The 23,311-nt window shown below is 44.4% G+C and overlaps 1 protein-coding gene across 1 annotated transcript in view; it reads right to left on the reverse strand.

The window, feature by feature from the left end:
* Positions 1-23,311, reverse strand: part of LOC106592522 (ectonucleoside triphosphate diphosphohydrolase 1) — a 160,575-nt gene that overhangs the window by 14,114 nt on the left and 123,150 nt on the right. The window contains exons 3-9 of the mRNA XM_045687877.1: positions 20,214-20,331; positions 19,515-19,665; positions 17,522-17,681; positions 13,528-13,731; positions 12,889-13,146; positions 12,032-12,139; positions 10,499-10,636 (exon numbers count right to left, since the gene is read on the reverse strand). Coding sequence (XP_045543833.1) covers positions 10,499-10,636; positions 12,032-12,139; positions 12,889-13,146; positions 13,528-13,731; positions 17,522-17,681; positions 19,515-19,665; positions 20,214-20,331 — 1,137 coding nt within the window. The remainder of the gene's footprint in view (positions 1-10,498; positions 10,637-12,031; positions 12,140-12,888; positions 13,147-13,527; positions 13,732-17,521; positions 17,682-19,514; positions 19,666-20,213; positions 20,332-23,311) is intronic.

Raw genomic sequence — 23,311 nt, forward strand, 5'->3', positions numbered from 1 at the left:
TATCTGCAAACCATGACAGATAAGTTTGAGACCGAAAGGAGCAGGTGAGACACTCACGTGTCCAAAATCAGTACTCTAAGCGCTCAAGAGGACTCTGCAATGCAGCAGAATTCCACCCTTAGGTACCATCTGGAGGAAATCCAGAATGGTCACGCTCTACAGCGCGACTACCCATCCAAGCAACCGGAGCCCTGTACTCACAGGAGTGAAGACAATAGGTTTCAGACCTTGCCTCCCTCATGTGTCCCTCAGTCTTCTCCTCTTGGCCCTTCGGCACTGAGTAATATGGCGCCTCTTGGTCAAAAACAACAAGGCTTGGCTTCTTCTCTTGGCCTTTCGGCCCCAATTTCTCCACAGGATGAAGCCAACCCTCTCCGCCCGCTTGGCGCGGAATACCTTGACAAACTCGTCAAGAATGTCCCCACCTTTGACCCCGTTCCAGGTCAGCCAAACGATACTGAGACGTTCCTAGCTGACATAGAGGATGCGTTAGATAGCTACCCGAACGCTACGGGTTCTGACAGGGTTTACCTGTTGAAGCGAACGTCGAATAGACACGTGACGAGGTTCATTCGCCTACAACAGCAACACGTGCTAAATGACTACGCTAAACTTGCCACAGCTTTGAAATTAGAATTCAGTGGTTCTGCGACTGGCAAACACGATAGCTCACTGGCTAACACCGTCAAACAAGCTCGGAACGAACACCTACAAGCTTACTATCATAGGCTTCGTTCAGCTTACTTTGGCCTACTCACTGAAACAGGAATGGAAGAGCTGTTACCATTCAAAGAAATGTTTCCGTCGAACATGTATCCCACCTTCATTACCTACTTGGGCCCTGCCGCCCACGTTGGCTTGCCTATCTTACAACTCAGAGAGCTTGCAAGCACAGCTTTTGAGGCATCAAAAGTTCACAACGCTAAGAGCCCTGACCACTCGGTTTTGAAGTTTAACCAGGAGCACTCACTCCAGTTAGAGGGTGCATTATCAGGTATTGGAGCGTCGAGAGATGACGCACAACAACAGTTTCTACCACGAAACCATGATTCCAATAACCTCTGCGGTCGAAATAACTGTAAAGTACGTAGCCATCAACATGACTACCGCTACAATCGACCCGTTCGCTACGTTCCTGCACCCAACCCACAAACAGTGTCAGAGCACAAGGGTAACAAAGGGTTGAAGGACGATCAAAACGTAGACCAATGTTCTCCAGAAGTCCCACTACGGGAAGAACTTAAGCGAGAACAATTTGAGAAAAGGGTAAAAGATAAGTCACAAGGACTAGACAGGGAATTACCGGACACTAGGTCCGCAGGAATTAACACCCATAGCATGGATGTTAAAGTTCAAATTTCTCCCGCTCTCATTCAAGACCCTATCCAGGGCCGGCTTGATCAAGAAACAAGCCCCCGGGCTCTGTCTATAGACTCTGATACAAAAGTTGCGAAGATAAAGGTCAAACGCTTCGTTAACCTCTCTGGGCTAGGCGGGACGAATTCGTCCCACCTACGTAACAGCCACTTGAAGCCTGTGGCGCGATTTTCAAAACCTTAAAAATCCAATTACTTCAATTTCTCAAACATATGACTATTTTACAGCTATTTAAAGACAAGACTCTCGTTAATCTAACCACACTGTCCGATTTCAAAAAGGCTTTACAACGAAAACAAAACATTAGATTATGTCAGCAGAGTACCAAGCCAGAAATAATCAGACACCCATTTTTCAAGCTAGCATATAATGTCACAAAAACCCAGAAGACAGCTAAATGCAGCACTAACCTTTGATGATCTTCATCAGATGACAACCCTAGGACATTATGTTATACAATACATGCATGTTTTGTTCAATCAAGTTCATATTTATATCAAAAACCAGCTTTTTACATTAGCATGTGACGTTCAGAACTAGCATACTAGCAAACTAGCAAACTAGCAAACTTCCGGGGAATTCGCTAAAATTTTACTAAATTACTCACGATAAACGTTCACAAAAAGCATAACAATTATTTTAAGAATTATAGATACAGACCTCCTCTATGCACTCGATATGTCCGATTTTAAAATAGCTTTTTGGTGAAAGCACATTTTGCAATATTCTAAGTACATAGCCCAGGCATCACGGGCTAGCTATTTAGACACCCGGCAAGTTTAGCACTCACCATAATCATATTTACTATTATAAAAGTTTGATTACCTTTTGTTGTCTTCGTCAGAATGCACTACCAGGACTGCTACTTCAATAACAAATGTTGGTTTGGTCCAAAATAATCCATCGTTATAACCGAATAGCGGCGTTTTGTTCGTGCGTTCCAGACACTATCCGAAATGGTAAAGGGTCGTGCGCATGGCGCAATTCGTGACAAAAAAATTCTAAATATTCCATTACCGTACTTCGAAGCATGTCAACCGCTGTTTAACCTCTCTAGGCTAGGCGGGACGAATTCGTCCCACCTACGTAACAGCAACTGCTATCCTGTGGCGCGATTTTCAAAACCTTAAAAATCCTATTACTTCAATTTCTCAAACATATGACTATTTTACAGCCATTTAAAGACAAGACTCTCGTTAATCTAACCACACTGTCCGATTTCAAAAAGGCTTTACAACGAAAGCAAAACATTAGATTATGTCAGCAGAGTACCAAGCCAGAAATAATCAGACACCCATTTTTCAAGCCAGCATATAATGTCACCAAAACCCAGAAGACAGCTAAATGCAGCACTCACCTTTGATGATCTTCATCAGATGACAACCCTAGGACATTATGTTATACAATACATGCATGTTTTGTTCAATCAAGTTCATATTTATATAAAAAAACAGCTTTTTACATTAGCATGTGACGTTCAGAACTAGCATACCCCCCGCAAACTTCTGGGGAATTCGCTAACATTTTACTAAATTACTCACGATAAACGTTCACAAAAAGCATAACAATTATTTTAAGAATTATAGATACAGACCTCCTCTATGCACTCGATATGTCCGATTTTAAAATAGCTTTTTGGTGAAAGCACATTTTGCAATATTCTAAGTACATAGCCCAGGCATCACGGGCTCGCTATTTAGACACCCGGCAAGTTTAGCACTCACCATAATCATATTTACTATTATTAAAGTTTCATTACCTTTTGTTGTCTTCGTCAGAATACACAGCCAGGACTGCTACTTCAATAACAAATGTTGGTTTGGTCCAAAATAATCCATCGTTATATCCGAATAGCGGCGTTTTGTTCGATGCGTTCCAGACACTATCCGAAATAGTAAAGAAGTGTCACGCGCTTGGCGCAATTCGTGACAATAAAATTCTAAGTATTCCATTACCGTACTTCGAAGCATGTCAACCGCTGTTTAAAATCAATTTTTACGACACTTTTCTATTAGAAAAGCGATAATATTCCGACAGGGAATCTCCTTTTCGGCAAACAGAGGAAAAAATCCCAAAGGCGGGGGCGGTCGGGGTCACGCGCATAAGCCAGTGTCTCTTGATCGGCCACTTGAGAAAGGCGATAATGTGTTTCAGCCTGGGGCTGGAATGACGACATTCTGTTTTTTCCCGGGCTCTGAGAGCCTATGGACGACGTGGGAAGTGTCACGTTAGAGCAGAGATCCTTAGTAAATGATAGAGATGGAAAAGAAGTTCAACAAATGGTCAGACAGGCCACTTCCTGTAAAGGAATCTCTCAGGTTTTGACCTGCCATTTGAGTTCTGTTATACTCACAGACACCATTCAAACAGTTTTAGAAAATTTAGGGTGTTTTCTATCCATATGTAATAAGTATATGCATATTCTAGTTACTGGGTAGGAGTGGTAACCAGATTAAATCGGGTATGTTTTTTATCCAGCCGTGTCAATGCTGCCCCCTAGCCCTAACAGGTTAAAATCAATTTTTATGCCATTTTTCTCATAGAAAAGCGATAATATTCCGACAGGGAATCTCCTTTTCGGCAAACAGAGGAAAAAAATCACAAAGACGGGGGCGGTCAGGTCACGCGCCTAAGCCCAGAGTCCCTTGATCGGCCACTTGAGAAAGGCGATAATGTGTTTCAGCCTGGGGCTGGGATGACGACATTCAGGTTTTTCCCGGGCTCTGAGCGCCTATGGACGACGTAGGAAGTGTCACGTTAGAGCAGAGATCCTTAGTAAACGATAGAGATGGCAAAGAAGTTCCAGAAATGGTCAGACAGGCCACTTCCTGTAAAGGAATCTCTCAGGTTTTGACCTGCCATTTGAGTTCTGTTATACTTACAGACACCATTCAAACAGTTTTAGAAACTTTAGGGTGTTTTCTATCCATATGTAATAAGTACATGCATATTCTAGTTACTGGGTAGGAGTGGTAACCAGATTAAATCGGGTATGTTTTTTATCCAGCCGTGTCAATACTGCCCCCTAGCCCTAACAGGTTAAAGCCAAGCCCACTCAAAATCGGAAAAGTCAATCTGCTTCCACCTTGAACAGAAATGGCACATCACGTCGTTGCGAACGACCACTCCACTTTGTGGGGAATATGTCCACTAACCACGAATCTAAACGGCCATACCTGGAAACAGTCCTGGAGGACTGCTTAACTTGTCATGCTCTAATGGAGTCGGGTGCGACAATATCACTCATCTCTCAAACATTGTTTGATGATCTCAAAAGGGCTTTGAAGCCAACTAAACGTTGGTTAAAAGTGGAACGATGCGACACTAAACTTCGAGGGGTCACTCAGACTACCTCGCCTCTCACATTGAGAGTCATGCTGAAACTACACTTCCAGGACGTATCGCTCGTTCACCCTGTGTATGTTACCAGCCTCGAAACTGTAACCCTGCTACTTGGAGCAGACTTGATGGATCGGTTACTCCCATTGATGGATTGGAAAACCAACCAGGTATGGTCACAGGCCACAGTGCCTTCTCCACTGACCACACCGTCTCCCCCTAACGCTAGCTGCAATGCAGTCATTCACGAGGGGTATCTGTCGAAAGCACCCCTTGGGAAAAAGATGTTTAGAAACCTCTTGGTACAGAATCCGATCCACGGAGATAGTACGATATCTCGACACATTACATCAGCCAACCTGATTGACCATTCTTTTCATGATTTCGAGCCAGCTGTCTCTGTGAATAAGCAACTTCCCTCCTCCTTGCAGTCGTGCAATACGATAGTTGAGATGAACTCTTGCCCTTTGGACACTTCCGCAAGCACTGCGGCCGTCTCAGTAAGAAAAACATTGAGGTGCAGAGTATACTCTGTTTCCGATGATACACCTTCTGCTTTGTTGGGGACTGTCACCCCTTACAATGACACTAATGGCGTCAGTCCAGCAACTGACCCGATGACTCCCACTGGTGAAACACTTTGCGATATCACAGACCAATATCCTCGTCTCAGTTCGCAGGTAATGAAGAGGTTGCCATACGTGGACGCGGTGGTGACTGACATGCCTCGACAGCCACTGAGCGTTTTGAAGCACAAACACCAGGAGATTTGGTTGGAAGGTTACAGCCATTCTCATAACAACGCGGCCGCTGACAACTCGTACATAGGGTCCGATCTTCTCGTTTGCGCATCAGACACCAACACCACCCGCTGGTGGGGGGGTCCCGAGACATAAAGTGGGGGAATAGTAGCCCAGACCCATGATGAGCCTCATCGAGGCCGGTGGGGGGGTCAAGACTACGGACAACACCGTACGAGGCCGCCAGAGCATAAATCAAATCTAGTTGTAAACTCCCCTATGAGAACAGTGAGGAGCAGACAGGCCCCTAGACGGGGATTATCTTAGAACACATCTAAGATAGTACTGAGGTGTACCACACTGGTCGTAAAGGAAGTCCAGTGGACTTGTCCACCTCCAAAACAAATGGCATCAATAGTCATTCCTTGCCATGTGTAGGTTCAACTATAATACAACTAGTAAAATGCTCCAATCATGTGTTCCGGTAGATAATATTTCAGAATAAATCGGTAGGATAACTGGTCCCCTTGAGTACCAGTACCAATACTAGCAACAGTCAGTCCAGCTACAGTCAGTAAGAAGGTTAGAGATTTAACCAATCAAATTACCATTGACAACAGCGACATAGGAGTCACTCAGAGTGCAACACGTGGAGGGGAATCTCCAGCCACTCTTCCAATGGTTAACACACATGTCACTAATAAATAGGACCCTCCATTCAGGAGGAAAATTATTAGAAGTCATGAACCATGATCACACCACGTATGACTGGTCCAATACTTAAAGAGTACTTCCGTCGTGAGGTTAACTCCTCCGTGGATAACATAGCTATGAAATAGACTTCATACCTATCGCCACTACAATAGCTGAAGACACAGTGACTTGTAGAAAAACTACTACAGACTCCCTTGACACCAATTCTGACTGACCTCCAGGCATTGACCTGAAAATTACCTGACTACGTCAGACTCATTCTGAACAAGTTGTAATCTGCCCGGATACTTGGTTTTCTTCCTTTGACATGCGCGCTTGTGTAAGCATAAGCGCACATGCACAACGGAACATCCAATTAGGATTTATGCTAGGACCACTTAAGGGCCCAAGCAATATACCAGCCTTAGTAAAGTTGAACATTTACTTCTAGGCCTTTGACTCTACAGCACTCACCAGTTTTCTTCCCAGAAGTCCATAGGTCATCCCTGTAGACTGCCCAAAACTAGTGCATTACAGCTGTAGACTTATCATATAGTTATCAACTTAGGATAGCGCCTAAGCAACACACTAGGTAGGAAAAACCCTAGATATGGCATTAGAGACAATGCCCTGATAATAATTTTGCCAGAACATTGGACGTATATAGAATGCAGTCCAATTAGATGATTTTTTTTGTGAGAACTATATTTTGTATATTTTTTGTTTTGTTTATGCTTTCATTCCTTTTCGGTTCAGTTCCTTTGACACTTAGGAAGTGATAGAGCCATAAACAAAGTCCCCATACAACCATCACTTAGTGCCACAACGCCGCTCATTGGGGAATGAATGTAATTATATATATTTCATGAGTGTGTGTGCGTTGTTAACATATGCCTAAGTTACTGCGCAGATCTTCCAGTCTGGACGACGGGTCCAGAACGGCGACCCCAAATCCGGACACCCACAGCCTATCCTTGTGGCGGCATGCCCGCTGTCAGAGAGCCTACCAAGGTAAACCACCAGAGGGGGGGACCGCAACGGCGATCACCAACCAGGACATCCCCTGGCCCTTCCTGGGGTACTTTGCAGCTTCCAGGGAACCTACCAAGGTACACCACTAGAGGAGACCGCAACGGCGATCACCAACCGGACATCAACTGCCCATCCTTGTGGTGGACTGCTCAGCTTCCAGAGAGCCTATAACAGTTCAACCACCAGAGGGGAATGCAACGATGATCTACCAACGGGACATCAATGGTCATGATTTTATGTTGATTTGTAACTTGCAGGATAAACAAGATCCAAACCACCAGGGGGGGTATGTCATGACGTTGGCCTCTTTGAGTACAGGGAGGACAGTTGACCCCCTCCCGCCTTGCACCATCCCCCAACCTACCTTCCCCCACCCAGGCCCTGTGTGAAAGGGTTGTAAAAACTAAGAGGAGAATCTCTTGCCACATGGCCCATAGAGAGACACAGGAAATTCTTCCAACTCACAGAATTGGGGAGCCAAGCGACATTTGTGTTCTGGAGAAGGTATGGAAGATTGGTGAAGAATCCAGCTACGAACTGGTCCGCTTGGTACAATTTTGTGATACTCAGAAGAGACAATATAGCCATATTACCATAAAACGGTTTATATAATACCTTCAGCCTTGAGACTTGCATCCACATGGTTGTATAGAATGTATTAATAAGGATAAAGCTATTTGTAATACATTGAGATGCTATGAAATGATGTTAATATTATAGAATTATATTTCTGTACCAAGCTTAACTCAGTCATCGGCACGCCCCCAGGGACACAGACAGGACCAGGTGTCATGTGACATGTTCACTATAAAACCATAGCCTGATCTACTTTCTTCAGACCCGGCCTCCACTCCATTGCGAGTTGGCCAATAGGTTTGACCATCCAAGTACTCTACTGAAAGTGAACTATACCACGTGGTTAACTTTTAGACTATTGATAGCGACAGAATAAGAACAAGTCTTTGATATTAATTATTAGTCTGCAGCTAAGTAAATTATATCATTGAACGCGAAGACCAACGAAACATCCATTCTATGACGACATTAATGAATGTCGCTTTAAAAGATCCATTCTAACGGAGAGAGAGAGAGAGAGAGAGAGAGAGAGAGAGAGAACTCTCCAACGGAACGACGCTCTAACAAGGATCCCGACGACACACTGAGCGTAAATATATATTGATTGCAATTGTTCTCAAATGAGTGAGCGTTCATGTGCAAAGGATTAGCATGTCAATTGTTAATATTAATGAACTTTGTGTGTCCTCAGCTGACCGTTTATGACCCTTTGTTAACAAGACACCAGCCATGCCTGTTTTAGCCCACTAGTGCACATTACTCTACCAATTCTTTGTGATGATAATTACTGTTTGTATACTTTATGTAAATTACTTAGTTTAGTAAATAAATGATTTTAAGACAATTGATGTATGGATGACTCTTAGTAAAGACTGGGTTCGTGCAGATACAACAATTTACGACGTTTGGAATGAGACTGGACGCGAGGTAAAATACACCATTTAAACCAGAAGATAATCGGCCTATACTATAACAGAATATAATATATAATGTTATAATATAGGAAAGTTATATTAGGAAAATTATAGCTTTGTAATCTGAATATTTTCCTTGGTGCCCCGATCTCCTAGTTAATTACAATTAAACGATTAATCAGTTTAATCGCGTGATAATAATTACAGGGAGTTAATTGATAAACATGTCTTCAGTTTAATGGTACCCCAAAGACACGACACTGTATATAGTCCCCTGGTCCCTATACATACTGTATCTACTGACCCTGTATATAGACCCCTGGTCCCTATACATACTGTATCTACTGACCCTGTATATAGTACCCAGACCCCTATACATACTGTATCTCCTGACCCTGTATATAGTCCCCTGGTCCCTATACATACTGTATCTACTGACCCTGTATATAGTCCCCTGACCCCTATACATACTGTATCTACTGACCCTGTATATAGTCCCCTGGTCCCTATACATACTGTATCTACTGACCCTGTATATAGTCCCCTGGTCCCTATACATACTGTATCTACTGACCCTGTATATAGTCCCCTGACTCCTATACATTTTGTATCTACTGACCCTGTATAAAGTCCCCTGGTCCCTATACATACTGTATCTCCTGACCCTGTATATAGTCCCCTGACCCCTATACATACTGTATCTTCTGACCCTGTATAGAGTCCCCTGGCCCCTATACATACTGTATCTACTGACCCTGTATATAGTCCCCTGGTCCCTATACATACTGAATCTAAAGACCCTGTATATAGTCCCCTGGTCCCTATACATACTGCATCTCCCGACCCTGTATATAGTCCCCTGGTTCCTATACATACTGTATCTCCTGACCCTGTATATTGTCCCCTGGTCCCTATGCGTACTGTATCTACTGACCCTGTATATAGTCCCCTGACCCCTATTCATACTGTATCTACTGACCCTGTATATAGTCCCCAGGTCCCTATATATACTGTATCTACTGACAATGTATATAGTCCCCTGGTCCCTATACATACTGTATCTACTGACCCTGTATATAGTCCCCTGGTCCCTATACATACTGTATCTCCTGACCCAGTATATAGTCCCCTGACCCCTATACATACTGTATCTACTGACCCTGTATATAGTCCCCTGGTCCCTATACATACTGTATCTACTGACCCTGTATATAGTCCCCTGGTCCCTATACATACTGTATCTACTGACCCTGTATATAGTCCCCTGGTCCCTATACATACTGTATCTCCTGACCCTGTATTTAGTCCCCTGACCCCTATACAGACTGTATCTACTGACCCTGTGTATAGTCTCCTGGTCCCTATACATACTGTATCTACTGACCCTGTATATAGTCCCCTGGTCCCTATACATACTGTATCTACTGACCCTGTATATAGTCCCCTGACCCCTATACATACTGTATCTACTGACCCTCTATATAGTCCCCTGGTCCTTATACATAGTGTATCTACTGACCCTGTATATAGTCTGGTTTCTTTATCATGTTCTTCCTATTTCTACTGTGTTTTGTTCTACTTTAGTATATTGTGTGGTACTGGACTGATATTATTACTGCATTGATGGGAAAACAGCAAAAAAAGGCATTTCATTGTACTTCATTGTGCACGTGACAATAAAACCGTGAAACTTGAAGGCTGATAGCATGACATAAATGCATTTTTAACTACTAACAACATACCAACTCTTAACAGTCATCAGCTATCAGATAACATGTTCATACAGGCCTGTTTATATTGCCAGGTGTGTGTGTGTGTGTGTCTGACCTTCTTGATGAACGTGATGTCTGTCCATGTGTCTGAGGTGAAGTTGTAACCGTCAGTCAGTAGAGACAGGATGTAGCTCCCAGAGAAACAGTACTCTGCCAGATACTTCTCCTTCACATCAGGGTGCTGCTGCTGGATCTGCACACGCACATTACACACCGAGGGCAGTGAGGACTGTGACTGGGAGAAACTGCATGTGTGCTTATGTGTGTCTGTGTATGTATTAATTATGGATCCCCATTAGTTCCTGCCAAGGCAGCAGCTACTCTTCCTGGGGTTTATTATGGATCCCCATTAGTTCCTGCCAAGGCAGCAGCTACTCTTCCTGGGGTTTATTATGGATCCCCATTAGTTCCTGCCAAGGCAGCGGCTACTCTTCCTGGGGTTTATTATGGTTCCCCATTAGTTCCTGCCAAGGCAGCGGCTACTCTTCCTGGGGTTTATTATGGTTCCCCATTAGTTCCTGTCAAGGCAGCAGCTACGCTTCCTGGGGTTTATTATGGATCCCCATTAGTTCCTGTCAAGGCAGCAGCTACTCTTCCTGGGGTTTATTATGGACCCCCGTTTAGTTCCTGCCAAGGCAGCAGCTACTCTTCCTGGAGTTTACTATGGATCCCCATTAGTTCCTGCCAAGGCAACAGCTACTCTTCCTGGGGTCCAGCAACAATACCAGCAGTCATATACAATTTAAAATATTACATAACATTACATTTCATACAAATTTTCCAACACATTAAGTGTGTTCCCTCAGGCCACTACTCTACTATCACATATCTACAATACACTGTGTTCCCTCAGGCCCCTACACTACTACCACATATCTACAACACACTGTGTTCCCTCAGGCCCCCACTCTACTACCACATATCTACATCACACTGTGTTCCCTCAGGCCACTACTCTACTACCCCATATCTACAACACACTGTGTTCCCTCAGGCCACTACTCTACTACCCCATATCTACAACACACTGTGTTCCCTCAGGCCACTACTCTACTACCACATATCTACAACACACTGTGTTCCCTCAGGCCACTACTCTACTACCACATATCTACAACACACTGTGTTCCCTCAGGCCACTACTCTACTACCCCATATCTACAATACACTGTGTTCCCTCAGGCCCCTACTCTACTACCACATATCTACAATACACTGTGTTCCCTCAGGCCCCTACTCTACTACCCCATATCTACAACACACTGTGTTCCCTCAGGCCACTACTCTACTATCACATATCTACAACACACTGTGTTCCCTCAGGCCACTACTCTACTACCACATATCTACAATACACTGTGTTCCCTCAGGCCACTACTCTACTACCACATATCTACAATACACTGTGTTCCCTCAGGCCACTACTCTACTACCACATATCTACAACACAAACCCATCTGTCTGTAGAGTGTGTGTCTTATCGTGTGTGTGTGTGTGTGTGTGTGTGTGTGTGTGTGTGTGTGTGTGTGTGTGTGTGTGTGTGTGTGTGTGTGTGTGTGTGTGTGTGTGTGTGTGTGTGTGTGTATACCTGGGTCCAGGGTGTAGAACAGTAGAGCGCCAGCTTCTCCCTGCTGCTTTCCATAGAGCCTGATGTCAAGTTCAGAAAGTTCATCACAAAGTAGAACGCTGAGAATGCCTGAGAGAGAGAAGAGAGAGGAGAGAGGAGAGAGAGACGAGAGACGAGAGATGAGACAGAGAGGAGAGAAGGGAGAGAGAGGAGAGAAGAGAGAGGAGAGAAGAGAGAGGAGAGAGAGAAGAGAGAGGAGAGAGAGAAGAGAGAGGAGAGAGAGAAGAGAGAGAGGAGAGAGAGGAGAGAGAGAAGAGAGAGGAGAGAGAGAGGAGAGAGAGGAGAGAGAGAGGAGAGAGAGGAGAGAGAGGAGAGAGACAGAGAGAGAAGAGAGAGGAGAGAAGAGAGACGAGAGACGAGAGAGAGAGAGAGAAAGAGAGAGTGAGAAGGAGAGAGAAGAGAGACAGAAAGAAGAGACAGAAAGAAGAGACAGACAGAGAGAGACAGACAGAGAGGGAGAGGGAAGAGACAGACCGAGAGAGACAGAAAGAGAGACAGTTAAATTAAAAAGACAGATGATTCTGAGCATTTTCTCACAACTTTTCTTTCTCATCACTAAGAAGTTTTCTGCATTCAATCCCAGAAGGGGTTACCAAGGGTTTACAAGACCCCGTTGAAGGTGCCCTTTGAAGAACCCTTTTTGGTTCCTGGTAGAACCCTTTTGGTTTCAGGTATAACCCTTTCCACAGAGTGTTCTACATGGAACCCAAAAGGGTTCTACCTGAAACCAAAAAGGGTTATCCTATAGGGACAGCTGAAGAACCCTTGTGGAATCCTTTTTTCTAAGAATGTAGGGTTAGGGTAAAAGTTAAGCTCACCCCAAACGGCCCCTGTAGTGGTGGCTGGTAGACCCTGTTGAAAGAACAGCGACTGAAGCTGCAGCTACTGAAGTTGAAGATTCTTCTGACTACTTCCTGGCACAATGATGCGTTTCCTGCTCCTATGTGAGTGAAACTGTCCCTGGAGATGAGGGGTTTCCCAGCCATGACGCAGGGGCTGGAGTACACGCTAAAGTAGCTTCGATCAACACTATAACCTGGGTGGAAACACGGGTCCAGCACTGAGCTGTCCCCAGACTGACAGACACACAGACACACACAGAGTTATGAGCCAGGGAAACACGGGTCCAGCACTGAGCTGTCCCCAGACTGACAGACACACAGACACACACAGAGTTATGAGCCAGGGAAACACGGGTCCAGCACTGAGCTGTCCCCAGACTGACAGACACACAGACACACACAGAGTTATGAGCCAGGGAAACACGGGTCCAGCACAGAGCTGTCCCCAGACTAAGAGACACACAGACACACACAGAGTTATGAGCCAGGGAAACACGGGTCCAGCACTGAGCTGTCCCCAGACTGACAAACACACAGACACACAGACACACACAGAGTTATGAGACAGGGATCAAAGGTAAAACATCAGGATTAGAGGTCAAGGGTCAAGATTACCTGAGTCTGCTGAGCAAGCGCCAGTTTGAGCGCCTGGTCTTTCCCGTAGCACAGGAAGCTGTGTGTGTAGAGGAAGTAGTCATTTCCATACAGACGGAAGGTCACAGCGTTCTCCGCCGATTCTTCCGCCACATCCTGATTGGCTACAAAGCTGATCTGAGTGGAGGCTCCGCCCAGGTCAAGAGCTCCGGTGGTCCCTGAGCCCTGCAGCGCACACACACACACACACACACACACACACCTGTTTCAGTATATCACTCAGCAGTAGCGGTGCGTGGGTAAAATCACAGGGGAACCCAGAAAAAAATGCCATATTCCAACCTATGTGTTGTGGTAATTGGCATTGTTTACTCTGTAACCTGTTAGTTCACATGCCTTGTGGCCGTGTTATACAGGCCTAAAGGCCCAGACAACAAGACAACACAGTGGCAGAGTAAATTACACCACACCTTCGTTTCATCACAAAACCGGAGAACAACATCTGTCTGCTGAAGTCCTCAAAGCATAATGCAGGAAACAGACAGTTACATGACCTCCAGCAGGGGTCAAGGAAGTTCATGTTTCCCACATTTTCAGACCACTAAACAACTATTGATTTCGATCCAAGGAGAGTTACTGCAAGTCGCAAAGAAACCAGGAGCTCCACTATTCCAGCACCACTTCAACACCAGGAGCTGCCTCCACTATTCCAGCACCACTTCAACACCAGGAGCTGCCTCCACTATTCCAGCACCACTTCAACACCAGGGGCTGCCTCCAATATTCCAGCACCACTTCAACACCAGGAGCTGCCTCCACTATTCCAGCACCACTTCAACACCAGGGGCTGCCTCCAATATTCCAGCACCACTTCAACACCAGGAGCTGCCTCCACTATTCCAGCACCACTTCAACACCAGGAGCTGCCTCTACTATTCCAGCACCACTTCAACACCAGGAGCTGCCTCTACTATTCCAGCACCAGTTCAACACCAGGAGCTGCCTCTACTATTCCAGCACCAGTTCAACACCAGGAGCTGCCTCCACTATTCCAGCACCATGTCAACACCAGGAGCTGCCTCCACTATTCCAGCACCATGTCATCACCAGGAGCTGCATCCACTATTCCAGCACCACTTCAACACCAGGAGCTGCCTCCACTATTCCAGCACCACGTCAACACCAGGAGCTGCCTCCACTATTCCAGCACCACGTCAACACCAGGAGCTGCCTCCACTATTCCAGCACCACTTCAACACCAGGAGCTGCCACCACTATTCCAGCACCACTTTAACACCAGGAGCTGCCTCCACTATTACAGCAGCACTTCAACACCAGGAGCTGCCTCCACTATTCCAGCACCATGTCAACACCTGGAGCTGCCTCCACTATTCCAGCACCACTTCAACACCAGGAGCTGCCTCCACTATTCCAGCACCATGTCAACACCAGGAGCTGCCTCCACTATTCCAGCACCATTTCAACACCAGGAGCTGCGTCCACTATTCCAGCACCATGTCAACACCAGGAGCTGCCTCCACTATTCCAGCACCACTTCAACACCAGGAGCTGCCTCCACTATTCCAGCACCACGTCAACAACAGGAGCTGCCTCCACTATTCCAGCACCATGTCAACAACAGGAGCTGCCTCCACTACTCCAGCACCATTTCAACACCGGGACCTGCCTCCACTATTCCAGCACCATTTCAACACCAGGAGCTGCCTCCACTATTCCAGCACCACTTCAACACCAGGAGCTGGCTCCACTATTCCAGCACCACTTCAACACCAGGAGCTGCCTCCACTATTCCAGCACCACTTCAACAACAGGAGCTGCCTCCACTATTCCAGCACCAGGAGCTGCCTCCATTAATCCAGCACCATTTCAACTTCAACATTTCCTCATTAAATCACCTCTGCTTTATTACATCACCTCTATGTGTTGTTGTCCTTGGCTACCTGGCTATAATACCTGCTCGCTGGCCTAACTTCCTTTCATGGCCAACGTTAGCTAGTTAACATTCACCTTCTCCATCTAGCTACATATTGAACTTCCATCCTCTCAGTCCAGGGGCACCACAATGTATGAGTTAATGGTTGGATCAGAGTTGCAGTTATTATCATTGGCCAGTAGGGAGAATTAAGTAAAACCACAAGTCCAAATCCCTATCTCCATCCATGGCTAATTTAGGAAAGGGACAATTTTAGCTAGCTAGCTACCCAGCCACCACAGGACAACAACACAACGAGATGCAACAATTCAAGTTGTTTCTGTCAATGCTCTCAATGCGATTTGATAGTGGCGACGTCAAATCCAAGCTGTGTTCCCTTGCATTCAATGCTATGGGCGGCAACAATGTCATACTCTTTATGACCAGACAGCATCAGATAGCTGGCCTACAGAGACAGAGAGGCAGTTTCATTCACTCTAATGCTCTTCTCGGGTAAGATACAGGTCATTTTGGAATGACCCTTTCCCTTTTTCCACAAGCAACATTCCGAGATGACCTTTTTTCTTGGCCAGCCCCTAACACAGTTAACACAGATGAAATATGGCAAACCATTCCATTCCTTTTAATAGGTGGCAGTTTAGTTTTGTTTCTATGAACAATTCTTACATATTCCAAGATTTTGACCAAGAAAAGTCCAATGTACTGTTCCCATTTGGGTAAACCAAAATGTTTTATATGTAGGTATCAGTATTTTGTCTCCCCCATAACCCAAACTTCTTATCTTGCCACGTTTTTAAGGAGTTTTGTTTACACACCTTGACAGTATTTTATTATTTACATGGGCTGTTTTAATATTCATCTATCATAAAGATGAAAAAAGTGATTTAATTTAAAACTAGCATTTATTTTGATTAGTCATTTGGGATAATTTAGAGTACTGTTCCATCTTCCATCCCTGGTATGGGATAATGGGATAATTTAGAGTAATGTTCCATCTTCCATCCCTGGTATGGGATAATGGGATAATTTATACTGTTCCATCTTCCATCCCTGGTATGTGATAATGGGATAATTTATACTGTTCCATCTTCCATCCCTGGTATGGGATAATGGGATAATTTAGAGTAATGTTCCATCTTCCATCCCTGGTATGGGATAATGGGGTAATGTGGAGTTGTCACGTCCTGACCAGCAGAGGGAGGTATTGTATTAGTTTTGGTCAGGACGTGGCAGGTTTTTTGTGTGTTAAGTGTTGTGTTGGTGATTAGGACTCCCAATTGAAGGCAGGTGTGTTGAGTTGCCTTTGATTGGGAGTCCTATATAGGAGTGTGTGTTTTTCTTTGGGGTTGTGGGTAGTTGTTCTTGCATTGCGTTTTGTGTGCCTGCAAGACTGTTCCTGTCTTGTATATTGTTTTTGTCCGGTGGATGCATTACTCCTTTTTGGAATTAAAAAATTAGTATCCACATACCCGCTGCGCCTTGGTCCATTTTTGAAGACAGCTGTTACAGGAGTACTGTTCCATCTTCCATCCCTGGTATGGGATAATGGGATAATTTATACTGTTCCATCTTCCATCCCTGGTATGGGATAATGGGATAATGTGGAGTACTGTTCCATCTTCCATCCCTGGTATGGGATAATGGGATAATGTGGAGTACTGTTCCATCTTCCATCCCTGGTGTGGGATAATGGGATAATGTGGAGTACTGTTACATCTTCCATCCCTGGTATGGGATAATTTATACTGTTACATCTTCCATCCCTGGTATGGGATAATGGGATAATTTATACTGTTCCATCTTCCATCCCTGGTATGGGATAATGGGATAATTTAGAGTACTGTTCCATCTTCCATCCCTGGTATGGGATAATGGGATAATGTATACTGTTCCATCTTCCATCCCTAGTATGGGATAATTTAGAGTACTGTTACATCTTCCATCCCTGGTATGGGATAATGGGATAATGAGGTATGTTTCCCTTGCCGTATCCCCCATTCGTCACCGGGGTGCAAACATTATGGATGAGCAGTGTTTCAACACAAAAGAGAAGGTTCTCACCTGTTTCAGTCGGTCACTCAGGTAGTTAACAGTGACCCAGCCGAAGGCTCCCTCCTCCTGGCCTGTGATGATGCGAGCGCCCTGATAGGAGAACGGAGAGGACTGCAATACCTCCTCTACCGACCACAGCACCTGATCAGACAAACTCTGGTTCTCCATCCTAAACACACACGCACGCACACGCACACACGTAACCTTTTTTGGTTAGTCCAGTGTTTTCATATTTACTTCCTGGTTAGTGTCCAGTATTTTCATAATAATTTCCTGGTTAGTCCTATGTTTTCATTTTTACTTCCGAGTTAGTACCCAGTGTTTCCATAATAACTTCCTGATTAGTGTCTAGTATTTTGCTATCAACTTTCTACTCAGTGTCCAATGTTTTAATATTAATATCCAAGTTAGTGTCCAGTGTTTTTAATTAACTTCCTGGTTAGTGTCCAGGTTTTTCATTTGAACTTCTTGGTTAGTGTCTAATGTGTTCATAAAAACTTTCTGGTTAGTGTCCAGTGTTTTTATAATAACTGCCTGGTTAGTGTCTATTCTTTTCATAATAACTTCCTAGTTATTAATCAGTGTTTTCATAATAACTTCCTGGTTAGTGTCTATTCTTTTCATAATAACTTCCTAGTTATTAATCAGTGTTTTCATATTAACTTCCTGGTTAGTGTCCAGTGTGTTCACATGAACTTCCTGGGTAGTGTCCAGTGTTTTCATAAAAACCTCCTAGTTATTGTCCAGTGTTTTTATATTAACTTCCTGGTTATTGTCCAGTAACTTCCTTGTTGTCGTCCAGTGTTTTCATGTTAACTTCCTGGTTAGTGTCTAGTGTTTTTGTAAAAACTTCCTAGTTATTGTCAAGTGTTGTCAAATTAACTTCCTCATTACTGTCCAGCGTTTTCAGAAATTCCTGGTTAGTGTCTAATGCTGCCAATGACTGGAACGAACTGCAAAAATCACTGAAGCTGGAGACTCATCTCTCCCTCACTAACTTTAAGCACCAGCTGTCAGAGCAGCTCACAGATCACTGCACCTGTACATAGCCCATCTGTAAATAGCCCATCCGACTACCTCATCCCCATACTGTATTTATTTATTTATCTTGCTCCTTTGCACCCCAGTATCTCTACTTGCACATTCATCTTCTGCACATCTACCATTCCAGTGTTTAATTGCTATATTGTAATTACTTCGCCACAATGGCCTATTTATTGCCTTAACTTACCTCATTTACACTCACTGTATCAAGACTTTTTCTACTGCATTATTGACTGTATGTTTGTTTATTCCACGTTTAACTCTGTGTTGTTGTTTGTGTCGCACTGCTTTGCTTCATCTTGGCCAGGTTGCAGTTGTAATTGAGAACTTGTTCTCAACTAGCCTACCTGGTTAAATAAAGGTGAAATAAAAAATTAATTAAATTAAAATTGGTTGAGCCTTCTTGGGCATGTGGACCCCAGGATGAGTAGCTGCTGCTTTTGCAACAGCTAATGTGGATCCTAATGAAATACCAAATAACACTGATAGGCTGCAGAGCCGTCTGTTTAGCTGGCTGCTAACCAATAACACTGATAGGCTGCAGAGCCGTCTGTTGAGCAGGCTGCAGAGCCGTATGTTTAGCTGGCTGCTACCCAATAACACTGATAGGCTGCAGAGCCGTCTGTTTAGCTGGCAGCAGAGCCGTCTGTTTAGCTTGCTGTTACCCAACAACACTGATAGGCTGCAGAGCCGTCTGTTTAGCTGGCTGCTACCCAGTAACACTGATAGGCTGCAGAGTTTTCACACATTTTTACAATATAGCCAATTTTGACTTTGTGACTGTACTATCTGGTGGAAATCTTTCAGATCTGAGACGAGAGAAATTGTCTGCCAGATTTGGTGTTTCGTTAAGGGCTCGGAGTGGTCACGCCCCCAAGAAGGCTCAGCCAATCATCCGACGGATAATACTTCCTGCTATCCTACGAAACAACATTTTGCGTCCAGGGGTCAGGGGTACCTGAGCAGCCTCATTCCAGCGGTGGCACCCAGGTAGAGGGGCGTCTCGTGGTGCCTGCTTATGGGGATGAGGCGCTCTGCTTCCTTCATACAGCTCTTCAGAGACGCCCCTGCCTGCCCTGGAAACACAGAGTAGCTGGAGATACCAGCACCTGGACATGAAACACACACACACACACGAAACACACATTTTAACTAGATAACAAATAATATTTTAGTGGTCACATACACATGGTTAGCAGATGTTAATGCGAGTGTAGCGAAATGCTTGTGCTTCTAGTTCTGACAGTGCAGCAATATCTAACAAGTAATATAACCTAACAATTTCACAACTACCTTATACACACAAGTGTAAAGGGATGAATAAGAATATGTACATATAAATATATGGATGAGCGATGGCCATGTGCCATAGGCAAGATGCAGTAGATGGTATAGAATACAGTATATACATATGAGATGAGTAATGTAGGGTATGTAGACATAATTAAAGTGCCGTTATTTAAAGTAACTAGTGATACATTTAAATCCATTTATTAAATGTATTAAAGTGGCCAGAGATTTGAGTCTGTATGTTGGCAGCAGCCACTCTGCTAGTGATGGCTGTTTAACAGTCTGATGGCCTTGGGATAGAAGCTGTTTTTCAGTCTCTCGGTCCCCGCTTGCTAGGTTTGTATAGTGTGTGTGTGTGTGTGTCTACCTTTGACTTTGCAGGCGTGTGTCTGCTGCACTCTTCCAGTGTCATTATCCTTCTCTGCCGGCCACTCGTAGATATACACTGCTGTATGTGAGGAGCCAGCATCCAGGACGATCCCATACTGTGAGATGGAGAGAGAGACATTTTCAACCTCTCTGACCCAGTCTGTAATACCTACATGTTTCAAGCAAACCACCCTAGTCCCTGTACCTAAGAATGAAACCTGTCTAAATGACTACCAAGCCGTAGCACACATCTTCAACCATGACAAGTGTATTTATTCAAGATCCCCATTCGCTGATTGAGAAAGAAAAGGAGAGCCACTAGGAGCTCAGATGAAATAATTTAATAACTGAATAACCAATGTTTGTTCATCAGGGTATAATGACAAACACTGCAGGTCACTAGTTTATAAAGTGGCAAAGAACACACACAGGTGTCTGTAATCATGGCCGGGTGTGGCCTGATATCATTGGTTCATTCTCAGACACACGAATAACATACAAAAACATAAATTGATAGCATACGATCATAGATACAATTTGGCTACATAGGCCTACAAATATTTACAAAGAATAGCAAAATCACAGTAATCACAAAAATGGCTTCAGATCAAAGTCTACGTTGAGACCGAAGGGAGCAAGGTTCTTTAAAATGAAAGATCCAGGCAGCCTCTTGTTTTAACAATAAATTGTTGAGGTCACTCCCTCTCCTAGGGAGGGTGACATGTTCGATGCCAATATAACGTAGTGTTGAAATCTAGTGGTTCGCTTCCAAAACGTGGACTGCACCTGGGGTAGTCTGGGGTGGCATGGTAGCCTTGTGGTTAGAGCGTTGGGCCTGTAACCGAAAGGTTGCAAGTTCAAATCCCCGAGCTGACAAGGTACAAATCTGTCGTTCTGCCCCTGAACAAGGCAGTTAACCCACTGTTCCTAGGCCGTCATTGAAAATAAGAATTTGTTCTTAACTGACTTACCTAGTTAAATAAAGTTGTGTTTTTGCACCTAATGGTGCTACGATGCTCCAAGATTCGTACTTTTAATTTGTGCTTTGTTTTACCCACATAATATTTAGGACAAGGACACGTTATAAGATAAATAACTGCCTTAGTGGAGAATGTGGAAACACCTTTGATTGGGATCTGTTTCCCTGTTTGTGGGTGTTTGAAGGATCTACATTTGTAAGTGCCATTGCATTGAGTACAGCCATTACACTAGTAGTTTACATCCAGTAGAGGCGTAAATAGACGTTGTTCAGGGATATCTTGGGGTGGTAATTCAGAGTGTACCAATTGATCTGAGATTTCTGCTCCATGAGAATACGACCAAGGGAGGGTCCGAAAACACATCACCGATACTGTCATCGGATCTTAGAATGTGCCAATGTTTGTGATCGATTCCTTTCCCAAGTCTAGGTCCAAGAGGCTTCTAAACAGCTTCTACCTCCAAGGCATAAGACTCCTGAACATCTAATCAAATGGCTACCCAGACTATTTGCATTGCCCCTCCTCTTCTACGCTGCTGCTGCTACTCTCTGTTATTATCTATGCATAGTCACTTTAATAACTCTACCTACATGTACATGTTACCTCAATTACCTCGACTAACCGGTGACCCCGCACATTGACTCTGTACCAGTACCCCCTGTATATAGCCTCCACATTGACTCTGTACCGGTACCCCTGTATATAGCCTCTACATTGACTCTGTACCGGTACCCCCTGTATATAGCCTCCACATTGACTCTGTACCGGTACCCCCTGTATATAGCCTCCACATTGACTCTGCACCGGTACCCCCTGTATATAGCCTCCACATTGACTCTGTACCGGTACCCCCTGTATATAACCTCCACATTGACTCTGTACCGGTACCCCCTGTATATAGCCTCCACATTAACTCTGTACCGGTACCCCCTGTATATAGCCTCCACATTGACTCTGTACCGGTACCCCCTGTATATAGCCTCCACATTGACTCTGTACCGGTACCCCCTGTATATAGCCTCCACATTAACTCTGTACCGGTACCCCCTGTATATAGCCTCCACATTGACTCTGTACCAGTACCCCCCTGTATATAGTCTCACTGTTGTTATTTTACTGCTGCTCTTTAACTATTTGTTACTTTTATTTCTTATTCTTTTTAGTTTTTTTTTAGTTTTTTAAATAAACGACATTGTTGGTTAAGGGATTGTAAGTAAATCCAAGTTTATTTGTCACGTGCGGCGAATACAACAGGTGTAGACCTTACAGTGAAATGCATACTTACAGGCTCTAACGAATAGTGCTAAAAGGTATTAGGTGAAAAATAGGTAAGTAAAGAAATAAAACAACAGTAAAAAGACAGTGAAAAAAACAGTAGAGATGCTATATACAGTAGAGAGGCTATATACAGTAGCGAGGCTATATACAGTAGTGAGGCTATATACAGTAGAGAGGCTATATACAGTAGTGAGGCTATATACAGTAGCGAGGCTATATACAGTAGTGAGGCTATATACAGTAGAGAGGCTATATACAGTAGTGAGGCTATATACAGTAGGGAGGCTATATACAGTAGAGGGGCTATATACAGTAGAGAGGCTATATACAGTAGAGAGGCTATATACAGTAGAGAGGCTATATACAGTAGAGGGGCTACATACAGTAGCGAGGCTATATACAGTAGAGAGGCTACATACAGGCACCGGTTAGTCAGGCTGATTGAGGTAGTATGTACATGTAGATATGGTTAAAGTGACTATGCATATATGATGAACAGAGAGTAGCAGCAGCATAAAAGAGGGGTTGGGGGGGCACACAATGTAGATAGTCCGGGTAGCCATTTGATTACCTGTTCAGGAGTCTTATGGCTTGGGGGTAAAAACTGTTGAGAAGCCTTTTTGTCCTAGACTTGGCTCTCCGGTACCGCTTGCCATGCGGCAGTAGAGAGAACAGTCTGTGACTGGGGTGGCTGGGGTCATTGACAATTTTTAGGGCCTTCCTCTGACACCGCCTGGTGTAGAGGTCCTGGATGGCAGGCAGCTTGGCCCCAGTGATGTACTGGGCCGAACGCACTACCCTCTGTAGTGCCTTACGGTCGGAGGCCGAGCAGTTGCCA

The sequence above is a fragment of the Salmo salar genome, chromosome ssa01, assembly GCF_905237065.1.
Source record: "Salmo salar chromosome ssa01, Ssal_v3.1, whole genome shotgun sequence".
Lineage (NCBI taxonomy): Eukaryota > Metazoa > Chordata > Actinopteri > Salmoniformes > Salmonidae > Salmo > Salmo salar.